The sequence below is a fragment of the Salmo salar genome, chromosome 01 (assembly GCF_965601325.2).
Source record: "Salmo salar chromosome 01, fSalSal1, whole genome shotgun sequence".
In the NCBI taxonomy this organism is placed as follows: domain Eukaryota; kingdom Metazoa; phylum Chordata; class Actinopteri; order Salmoniformes; family Salmonidae; genus Salmo; species Salmo salar.
Window position 1 is genome coordinate 33,202,684 of NC_138291.1, and position 11,945 is coordinate 33,214,628.

The following is an 11,945-nucleotide window of genomic DNA, read 5'->3' on the forward strand; positions in this document are numbered from 1 at the left end:
GATATGGGAATTTGAGAATTATCCACTAATTTTGAAGCTAGTTACCTTCCAATGAATTATATTTGTACACAAGGAATTGTCATAAGAAATACCTGGTGTACCGAAGTTAAAAACATTGCAAGCTCCCGTTCACCCGACCTGGAGTTTCTGATGATAAAATGCCGACCCCACTATATGCTGAAGGAGGCAGACTTAATGCTGCAATCAAAAGATTGTTTTGAGAATACTGATCGACTTTGGTCACACATCTGAAAATATGGCGCCTTACTGGATGGCCGCCGTTTTGCTAGCTCAGACCCAAGTTCACTATTTTGTGATTATTTTGTCATTTATTTCATTCTTTATTTTTTCAATCTATCCGCTACTATTTCTTACAACCGATGTTAACTTTTGAAAATCAGATCAGCAGTTACCTCAATTCTGGCTTCAACTTCGACTCATCTGCCCTGGGCTCTTTCTGTAATTCCGACCCAAGAGGAAATTGGACGTTAGAGGCAGGAGAGGGGAGATTCTTGCAAGATTAAGGCGAAGGGAGAACCGTCCACCTCTTCCCTCCATTCTACTTGCCAATGTACAGTCACTTGATAATAAGATGGATGACCTCCGATTGCAAATTTGCTACCAACAGGACTCTCAACACTGCAATATTCTCTGCTTTTCTGAAACATGGCTCTTGGACAAGATATCCCCTATGGCTATCCAACTCAAATTCTTAATGAACCATTCTGACAGGACAGGAGTCTGGGAAATTGAGGGGAAGGGGTTTGCCTCTTCATCAACAACAACTGGTGTGCTGACTCGAGAACGGTGGAAGTGTCGCCCCATTGTTCACCCGTCTTGGAATACCTGATGGTCAAATGCAGACCCTTTTACCTCCTGAAGGATTCTTCAGCTGTTACCGTGACTATTGTACACATTCCATCTCAGGACAAGAAAAATAATGAACTGGCACTTAAACTGTACGAGGCTATAACTTTTCTGGTTGCCGGCAATTTTAATTCCACGTCATTAACTTTTTAGTGACAGGGGGCAGTATTCGGAAATTCAGATGAATGACGTGCCCAAATTAAACTGCCTGCTACTCGGGCCCAGAAGGTAGGATATGCATATTATTAGTAGATTTGGATAGAAAACACTCTGAAGTTTCTAAAACTGTTTGAATGATGTCTGTGAGTATAACACAACTCATATGGCAGGCAAAAACCTGAGAAAAATCCAACCAGGAAGTGTGGAAATCTGAGGTTTGTAGTTTTTCAAGTGATTCCCTATCCAGTATACAGTGACTTAAGGTTCAATTTGCACTTTCTAAGGCTTCCACTAGATGTCAACAGTCTTAAGAACGTTGTTTCATGCTCCTACTGTGACTGGGAAGAGAATAAGAGCTCCTGGAGTCAGATGACTGAGAGAATGACATGAGTTCAATGGCGCGCACTCCCGTGAGAGTTAGCTGTGTTCCTTTTCTTTTCTGAAGACATTGGAATTGTCCGGTTGGAATATTTTTGAAGATTTATGATAAAAACATCATAAAGATTGATGCTATACATCGTTTGACATGTTTCTACGAACGTAAATATAACTTTTTTCTTACATTTCGTTGTGACATTTTGCGCGCGCTTCCTGCATTTGGAGTAGTGGACTAAACGTGTGAACAAAAAGGAGATATTTGGACATAAATGATGGACTTCATCGAACAAAACAAACATTTGTGGAACTGGGATTCCTGGGAGTGCATTCTGATGAAGATCAAAGGTAAGTGAATATTTATAATGCTATTTCTGATTTTAGTTGACTCCAAAATGCGGGTATCTGTATTGCTTGTTGTTGTCTGAGCGCTGTACTCAGATTATTGCAAAGTGTGTTTTCGCTGTAAAGTTTTTTTAAAATCTGACAGCGGTTGCATTAAGGAGAAGTGTATCTATAATTCTTTGAATAACAGTTTAATATTTCATCAACGTTTATGATGGGTATTTCTGTAAATTGATGTGCTCATTCACCTGATGTTTTGGGAGGCAAAACATTTCTAAACATTACACGCCAATGTAATATGTGGTTTTTGGATATAAATATGAACTTTATCGAGCAAAACGTACATGTATTGTGTAACATGAAGTCCTATGAGTGCCATCTGATGAAGATCATCAAAGGTTAGTGATTCATTTTAGCTGTATTTCTGGTTTTTGTGACGCCTCTCCTTGCTTGGAAAATGGCTGTGTGGTTTTTCTTGTCTCGGCGCTGTCCTAACATAATCTAATGTTATGCTTTCGCCGTAAAGCCTTTTTGAAATCGGACAATGTGGTTGGATTAACCTGTTAGGGCTAGGGGGCAGTATTGACACGGCTGGATAAAAAACGTACCCGATTTAATCTGGTTACTACTCCTGCCCAGTAACTAGAATATGCATATAATGATTGGCTTTGGACAGAAAACACCCTAAAGTTTCTAAAACTGTTTGAATGGTGTCTGTGAGTATAACAGAACTCATATGGCAGGCCAAAACCTGAGAAGATTCCATGCAGGAAGTGGCCTGTCTGACAATTTCTTGCCCTTCTTGATTATCTCTATCCATTACAGAGGATCTCTGCTATTACGTGACACTTCCTACGGCTCCCATGGGCTCTCAGAAGGTGGCAAAAAGCTGAATCGTGGCTTTGCAGGCTCTGGCTGAAAAAAAGTAGCGCGTTTGGGTAGTGGCTGGTTACAGTACTGTGAGACTCAGGCTCGTGCCCGCGTCGACCTCATGCTTTGTTTTCTTTCCTCTGTTTACCTAAACGCAGATTCCCGGTCGGAATATTATCGCTTTTTTACGAGAAAAATGGCATAAAAATGGATTTTAAACAGCGGTTGACATGCTTTGAAGTACGGTAATGGAATATTTAGAATTTTTTTGTCACGAATTGCGCCATGCTCGTGACCCTTATTTACACTTCGGATAGTGTCTTGAACGCACGAACAAAACGCCGCTATTTGGATATAACGATGGATTATTTTGGACCAAACCAACATTTGTTATTGAAGTAGCAGTCCTGGGAGTGCATTCTGACGAAGAACATCAAAGGTAATCAAACTTTTGTAATAGTAAATCGGAGTTTGGTCAGGGCTAAACTTGGTGGGTGTCTAAATAGCTAGCCGTGATGGCTGGGCTATGTACTCAGAATATTGCAAAATGTGCTTTCACCGAAAAGCTATTTTAAAATCGGACACCTCGATTGCACAAAGGAGTTCTGTATCTATAATTCTTAAAATAATTATGTTTTTTGTGAACGTTTATCGTGAGTAATTTTGTAAATTCACCGGAGGTTTGCGGGGGGTATGCTAGTTCTGAACGTCACATGCTAATGTAAAAAGCTGGTTTTTGATATAAATATGAACTTGATTGAACAAAACATGCATGTATTGTATAACATAATGTCCTAAGATTTTCATCTGATGAAGATCATCAAAGGTTAGTGCTGCATTTAGGTTTATGTGACATTATATGCTAGCTTGAAAAATGGGTGTCTGATTATTTCTGGCTGGGTACTCTGCTGACATAATCTAATGTTTTGCTTTCGTTGTAAAGCCTTTTTGAAATCGGACAGTGTGGTTAGATTAACGAGAGTCTTGTCTTTAAAATGCTGTAAAATAGTAATATGTTTGAGAAATTGAAGTAATAGCATTTCTAAGGTATTTGAATAACGCGCCACAGGATTCCACTGGCTGTTACGTAGGTGGGACGATTTCGTCCCACCTTCCCTAGAGAGGTTAAGAAAATACCAAAAAAGTAAGAGAGAAGAAAAACAAATAATTAAAGAGCAGCAGCAAATAACAATAGCGGGGCTATATACATGGGGTACTGGTTCAGAGTCAATGTGCGGGGGAACCGATGTCGAGGTAGTTGAGGTAATTATATACATGCAGGTAGGGTTATTAAAGTGGCTATGCATAGATAACAGTGAGTAGCAGAGGGTGCAAATAGTGTGAGTAGCCATTTGATAAGCTGTTCAGGAGTCTAACGGCTTGGGGGTAGAAGCTGTTCAGAAGCCTCTTGAACCTAGACTTGGCACTTCAGTACCGCTTGCCGTGCGGTAGCAGAGAGAACAGTGTATGACTAGGGTGGCTGGAGTCTGACAATTTTTTGGGCCTTCCTCTGACACCGCCTGGTATAGACGTCCTGGATGGCAGGAAGCTTGGTACCGGTGATGTACTGGGCCGTACACACAACTCTCTGTAGTGTCTTGCAGTCAGAGGCCGAGCAGTTGCCATACCAGGCAGTGATGCAACCCATCAAGATACTCATGATGGTGCAGCTGTAAAACCTTTTTAGGATCTGAGGACCCATGCCAAATCTTTTCAGTCTCCTGAGGGGGAATAGGTTTTGTTGTACCCTCTTCACAACGGTCTTGGTGTGCTTGGACCATGTTAGTTTGTTGGTGATGTGGATGCCAAGGAACTTGACAAGCTCTCAACCTGCTCCACTACAGCCCCGTCGATGAGAATGGGGGCGTGCCGGTCCTCCTTTTCCTGAAGTCCACAATCCTCTCCTTTGTCTTGATCACGTTGAGGGAGAGGTTGTTGTCCTTGCACCAAACGGTCAGGTCTCCTCCCTATAGTCTGTCTCGTCGTTGACGGTGATCAGGCATACCACTGTTGTGTCATCAGCAACCTTAACCTGTTAGGGCTAGGGGGCAGTATTGACACGGCTGGATAAAAAACGTACCCGATTTAATCTGGTTACCACTCCTACCCAGTAACTAGAATATGCATATACTTATTACATATGGATAGAAAACACCCTAAAGTTTCTAAAACTGTTTGAATGGTGTCTGTGAGTATAACAGAACTCAAATGGCAGGTCAAAACCTGAGAGATTCCTTTACAGGAAGTGGCCTGTCTGACCATTTCTGGAACTTCTTTGCCATCTCTATCTTTTACTAAGGATCTCTGCTCTAACGTGACACTTCCTACGTCGTCCATAGGCGCTCAGAGCCCGGGAAAAACCTGAATGTCGTCATCCCAGCCCCAGGCTGAAACACATTATCGCCTTTCTCAAGTGGCCGATCAAGGGACTCTGGGCTTAGGCGCGTGACCTGACCGCCCCCGTCTTTGTGATTTTTTCCTCTGTTTGCCGAAAAGGAGATTCCCGGTCGGAATATTATCGCTTTTCTACGAGAAAAATGGCATAAAAATTGATTTTAAACAGCGGTTGACATGCTTCGAAGTACGGTAATGGAATATTTAGAATTTTTTTGTCACGAATTGCGCACGACCCTTCTTTACCATTTCGGATAGTGTCTGGAACGCACGAACAAAACGCCGCTATTCGGATATAACAATGGATTATTTTGGACCAAACCAACATTTGTTATTGAAGTAGCAGTCCTGGGAGTGCATTCTGAGGAAGACAACAAAAGGTAATCAAACTTTTATAATAGTAAATATGATTATGGTGAGTGCTAAACTTGCCGGGTGTCTAAATAGCTAGCCCGTGATGCCTGGGCTATGTACTTAGAATATTGCAAAATGTGCTTTCACCAAAAAGCTATTTTAAAATCGGACATATCGAGTGCATAGAGGAGGTCTGTATCTATAATTCTTAAAATAATTGTTATGCTTTTTGTGAACGTTTATCGTGAGTAATTTAGTAAAATGTTAGCGAATTCCCCGGAAGTTTGCGTATGCTAGTTCTGAACGTCACATGCTAATGTAAAAAGCTGGTTTTTGATATAAATATGAACTTGATTGAACAAAACATGCATGTATTGTATAACATAATGTCCTAGGGTTGTCATCTGATGAAGATCATCAAAGGTTAGTGTTGCATTTAGCTGTCTTCTGGGTTTTTGTGACATTATATGCTAGCTTGAAAAATGGGTGTCTGATTATTTCTGGCTTGGTACTCTGCTGACATAATCTAATGTTTTGCTTTCGTTGTAAAGCCTTTTTGAAATCGGACAGTGTGGTTAGATTAACGAGAGTCTTGTCTTTAAATAGCTGTAAAATAGTCATATGTTTGAGAAATTGAAGTAATAGGATTTTTAAGGTTTTGAAAATCGCGCCACAGGCTTCAAGTGGCTGTTACGTAGGTGGGACGAATTCGTCCCGCCTAGCCCATAGAGGTTAATGATGGTGTTGGAGTTGTGCCTGGCAGTGCAGTCATGAGTGAACAAGGAGTACAGGAGGAGACTGAGCACGCACCCCTGAGGGGCCCCTGTGTTGAGGATCAGCGTGGCGGATGTGTTGTTACTTACCCTTACCACCTGGGGGCGTCCCGTCAGGAAGTCTAGGATCCAGTTGCAGAGGGAGGTGTTTAGTCCCAGGTTCCTTAGCTTAGTGATGAGCTTTGAGGGCACTATGGTGTTGAACGATGAGCTGTAGTCAATGAATAGCATTCTCACATAGGTGTTCCTTTTGTCCAGGTGGGAAAGGGCAGTGTGGAGTGCAATCGAGATTGCATCATCTGTGGATCTGTTGGTGCTGTATGCACATTGAAGTGGGTCTAGGGTTTCTGGAATAATGGTGTTTATGTGAGCCATGACCAGCCTTTCAAAGCATTTCATGGCTACAGACGTGAGTGCTACGGGTTGGTAGTCATTTAGGCAGGTTGCCTTTGTGTTCTTGGGCACAGGGACTATGGTGGTCTGCTTAAAACAAATCCCACTGTGAATGTATAAGACTGCATAATTGCATTGGGGGCATGCATACAGTTATTCAATATACAACCTAGCCCTCAAACTCAAGGTGGCATTCTGCCTTACCCCTACAGTTTTCATCCATTAGCTTTTCCCACGACTACAATCCCAACACTGTGTTTTAACATTTAGAAATGCCAGTAATCGTTGCTTCCGATACGGCTTTAGAAACATATGGGCATCATCTTTCATCAGAAAGAATCCTTTAAATAAAAATGATGAACTTACTGTAGTAGTTTTGCACATATCCATAAAGCTATGGGTACCTCCATCCGACGAAACTACGCTTCTGATACACTTCCCGAGTTATGCTTACACACAGGTGTTCAGAGCATGCTAGATAGGTAGGTAATAGGTAATTAGCACAGGTGGTCGTTCGCCTCATGTTTTCCGTTAACAAGCATTGTAACATGAACATATGGCCGTGTGGGAACACTAATCCTATCAAGGTGTGTATCAATTTAATTTAAAAAAATTATCGCTGATATGAAATATAAGGTCCTTCCAAAACCGTACCGCAAGCGACAGTTGTTACTGTTCAGATTGAGCGTTGGGGCTCTTAACAAAACTCCCGGTACAGAAGACGCCTTTGTCCAATGACTCTTATGTGTAACGTAATGGAACTGAGTCATATCAAGGGCTATGTGCAGCCTTAACTATGGAAATTAAGTATCAGCCTTGTCAGTGACACACACAGATTACAATCCCAAAGAGTTTACACAAATATTGGCGTCATAGTTATTGCAGGATTTTGACCCTTGGAAATCACCTCACCAGTTAGTCTATTGTATTATTGAACATTAATATTGGACTGTACTATGGAGTGCACACCAATGAAATTGGGTTATCAGCCTACTCAGTGACACCCACAAAACACAACACAATTATGCAGTCTAATACACTTTGAAGGCAAATCGCAAATTCCTCTTTTGTGGGTAATCCTTATTGTCGCTAGCTTCACAGGCCACACCGCCACACAAGACACATCCACAGCTGTGCGGAAATGACACTGCAGGCGCGCGCCCCGACACGTCACGCGAGACGACACAGACCCCCCCCCCCCCCCCCCCCCCCCCCTTCCAAAAGGGAGAAACACGAACAGTGTGAAATTCCCACGGCAGAGATGTTGATCACCTCTTCCATTATTGCAAAGGACTACATTAAACCGTAAAGGTGAGTTCGAGCTAAAGCATCTGTGTTTTCATTTTGACAATTCCACGAAGAGTGGGGAAAACTCGTACAAGGATATACACTGACGCGTCACGAAATGATAAGCTAGCTGTAATGCGAAGTATAAATGTATATTATCGGTGTATTCAAATACATGTTATAGCGTTTTTTAATTGCCACGGAAGGCTGAAGTTTTTATTTCCAGTGGGAAAAGTAAAACAGTTGTGTGTGTGTTCCATGTTTTGGATCATGGGCTTCTAGTGTAGAAGAATGAGGAAGTGGATGGGACAGAAACCAAAGGGGGCGAGTGAAGCAAATCATATAAAGCCTCCACAGACTGAGTCCTCTTGCATCAGAGAACACAAAACTCACACACCGTTAGAAGTTAAACAATAGAGCACAAGTTAGTGTCTTATATTTAATTGTATAATGAGCGTAGCTTACTGCGGTGCTGTCCAATATTTTCGTTAAGTAAACATGCGCCCAAACTGCTGATCAAATAGCACGGGTTCAGAATATCATCCATGTATGCCTATAAACATATAAAGCGGTGCAGTAGACAAGGGCCTGATTGATTACAACAATATTACATCAAATGCTTTACTTTTTCTATGGAACAACAATCACAATTGTTGTTGAAGCATAGAATGTGACTTTTAATTTGAAAGATGAAGTCTAACAACATTAAGACAATGCAATCAAAGTAATGTGCCTATTTAGAGAAATTACAACAGTCAAGGTTACTTACCAGTGCAGTGACATTGGAATTCTGAAAATGGCATAAACAGAGATGTTGCAGATTTTATTTATTTTTGACTCTATTGTTTTACTATAGGATATGAATTCCTCTGACCATAGGGAACACTCAGATGGAGAAATGCTTGAGATAGGTAAGTATAAAGCATTTAATATTCTACTGTTATTGCAACTATTCACTTCCAAACTGTTTGGATTTAGCAACAGCTAAAGTGGGGAAATCTAATCAAGCTGTATATTGGAAATAACATAACAATGATTTGAAATGTTTATTTTCTGCAGAGCGAGAACCCATTCAAGACATCAAGACGGAGACAGATGAATGTACTATTAGTGAGACAACTGAAGGACCCCGAAGATGGTACCTTGGAACTAGTGAGGCCACCAGGAAACGTACTGCCAAGGACATGGGCTGTGACGCACACAATTCTGAATTGCTCCAGTCGACCAGCAGCAAAAGAGTCAGGGTCTCTAGTGAGGTAAATTAATGAAATGGCATAATCTATGATTATGACTAACTTAATTTGGTAAATAGACATAGGCTTGCTTATTCCTGTTTTTATTTACATGACATTAAAAATACATTGTTTTTTTAAATTTGAGATAAGAAATGCATAATGTTGTTGTTGTCTCTGTGTAGGCAGGGCGGCACTTTTTGAGGAGATTGTCTGAAGGGTCCACAAGGCCACAACCCCTCTGCCTGACATCTGCGGAGAAGGACCCTGACCAGGAGAAGACTATAGCCTCTTACAGGAAGCCTCTCTACAGCATCTCTCACAGAATCACAGAGAAGAAGCACACATCAAGCCTGGACCAGCAGCCTCAGCATGAGGGAGGAGTGCAGCTAAGCTACAGCAATCTCATTTCCCCTCAACTGGTCAATACAGGGGAGCACAGCCGAAGTGAACCCCTCTCTGTCCTGGGGGCAGCAGGGTCCATGTCTTCAACAGACTCTAATCTATACTCCCTCATTGAGAAGATGTTTTTCATCCTCAATACGCTCAACTCAAGCATGACCCAACTGCACAGCAAGGTGGATCTACTTTCCCTGGAGGTCACTCGCATCAAAAAACAGATCAAACCCTCAGAGATGGCAACTGAGTTCCAGCCTCCACCAGAATACCTGTTGACAAGTGAGGAGCTGAGTCAACTGATGGAGCAGACATCAAATGCTGGCGAGTTGGGTTGTCGACTGCTAGTACATCTCTTCCCAGAACTTTTTAAAGCCAAGGAGTGCACTCCTGGTTGTATCGCCAACAAGAGAACGTTGGATTCCCTACAGCTGCAGCTAATACGCAACTATGTGAAGGTGTGTTTTCCTCTGGTAAAGAATAACAACATTTGGCAGGATGAATGCCTATTACAGATTAATAACTTCTTTAACCGCTTCTGGGCTCAGAAGGATATGGAGAGCGGGCCACAGTCATGTGGGAAACAGACTATTACAGACTTTGGTTTAAAAGCTGAGCGGAACCAGCCCTGCCATTTTATAAATGAGGAGGGGCAAGAAGTGCACCTCGACTTAGACTCCAATAGTGACCACACCAACAATAAAGTAGTGGTGCCAGACCTTGTGTTTGACACTCAGGAGGTTGGAGAGGATCTTGATAAGCTCTCCTCCCCAGAAGACTTTATGTTTCTTGTAAACAGAGTTTTCCCAGAGGTTTTTGAGGAGGGGAAATTGCCAGAGGGTAGTGTGGGAAAGATGATCCTGGACTCAGACAGGATAGAGATTATCCGTAAGTACATGGAAGCTAATTTTCCTGACGTCCCGGAGGATAGTTGGCTGCATGTGTGTGTGCAGCGCATAGAAGATGCCATAGAGGGTTATCACAGTAACGGTAATTGCAGTGAGCCTGAGAACATGAACGATGAGAGCTATGACTCCACAAGCCTCCCTGATGATGTCTCTATCATCAAGATCAGTGACATGTGTGACTACGAGAGACCAGGTCGTAGGTCAAAAAAGTCATTGCTTGTGCCAGTCGATTTTGAACAACTTGAGATCCCCCTACCAGATTTCAGTGTGCCTCAAGAGTATCTGCTCTCTAGGGAGCAACTGAGGAACAACTATGACTGTAGCTTGTCAATTGGGAACTTTGCCTCTCGCCTCTTGGTACTTACATTCCCTGAGCTCTTCACCTACGAGAACACACGGAAGCATTACAACTGTAGTGGCTCTCTCGGGAAGAAACAGCTTGATCCTGTGCGGGTCAACCTTATTCGCCACTATGTACAGCTACTATATCCACAGGCCAAGAATGACAGAGTGTGGACCCTGGAATTTGTGGGTAAACTGGACGAGCGGTGCAGGCGACGAGACACGGAACAACGGCGGTCGTACCAGCAGCAACCCAAAGTCTATGCTCCTGAGTTCGAGCAAGGGCCTGTGGACTTTGTGGCTGCTTGCCAAGTGAACCAGCTCAACACAGAGCACTTGGAGGACTTTGAGATCCCTCCACTACCCCCTGAAAAAAGTAGCAAAGATTTCTGCATGATCCCCCTGGAGGAATTGACGGTGTCGATTCCAGACTTCCCAGTGCCTTTGGTCTACTTGCTCTCAGACACGGAGGTGCGAGAGATTGTCCAGCAGAGCCTTTCAGTGGGAAACTTTGCCGCCCGCCTACTGGTGCGCCTCTTCCCTGAGCTCTTCACTCAGGAGAACCTGCGGCTTCAGTATAACCACTCAGGCGCCTGCAACAAGAAGCAGCTGGATCCAGTGCGTCTCAGGCTCATCCGCCACTATGTAGAAGCCGTGTACCCAGTTGAGAAGATGGAGGAGGTCTGGCATTATGAATGTGTGCCAAGCATAGATGAGCGATGCCGGCGGCCCAACCGCAAGAAGTGTGACATACTAAAGAAGGCCAAGAGATCAAATACTGTGTCCTAGTAGCAAAGCTAAAGACAATTTGTATTTTTTATTCTAAATATTTGCACAAGGACAGAAGCTGAATAGCAGAGTGGAGCCTTTACAAGTTGGCCTTATCCTACATAGGACAGTGTGCAAAGGCTTTTCATTAGTACTCAATGTATTTGTAATATTGAACTACAGTATTAGACAGTTTAGTTTTTCATCATCTGCTTGTGTGAGATTATAGACTATGTATACAACAAAACAAGTGTCATAGCTCATCTAATTTACCCTGTATATAAGATGTGTAGCCTTAAAAACAATAACCATGTAAACATTACAAAGACAGATCACAGGCAAAGATGGATAAAAATGGTGATTGGGACAAATAAGCAATGGAAAAAACAGTGGCACCACTGGTCTTTTATAACAATGTTATACCTTCTTATAGAAGTTTGTATTATAAATATGTATTAAAATCATGGCAACAGATCCCATTA

The 11,945-nt window shown here is 42.5% G+C and overlaps 1 protein-coding gene across 1 annotated transcript; it reads left to right on the forward strand.

Moving 5' to 3' along the window:
* The first annotated feature begins 7,740 nt into the window (after window positions 1-7,740).
* Window positions 7,741-11,942, forward strand: LOC106600707 (BEN domain-containing protein 3). Its single transcript, XM_014192277.3, has 4 exons — window positions 7,741-7,841; window positions 8,674-8,728; window positions 8,877-9,073; window positions 9,235-11,942. Exons 2-4 carry the CDS (start codon window positions 8,677-8,679, stop codon window positions 11,482-11,484), a joined length of 2,499 nt encoding a protein of 832 aa, XP_014047752.1. The 5' UTR covers window positions 7,741-7,841; window positions 8,674-8,676; the 3' UTR covers window positions 11,485-11,942.
* The last annotated feature ends 3 nt before the right edge of the window (window positions 11,943-11,945 follow it).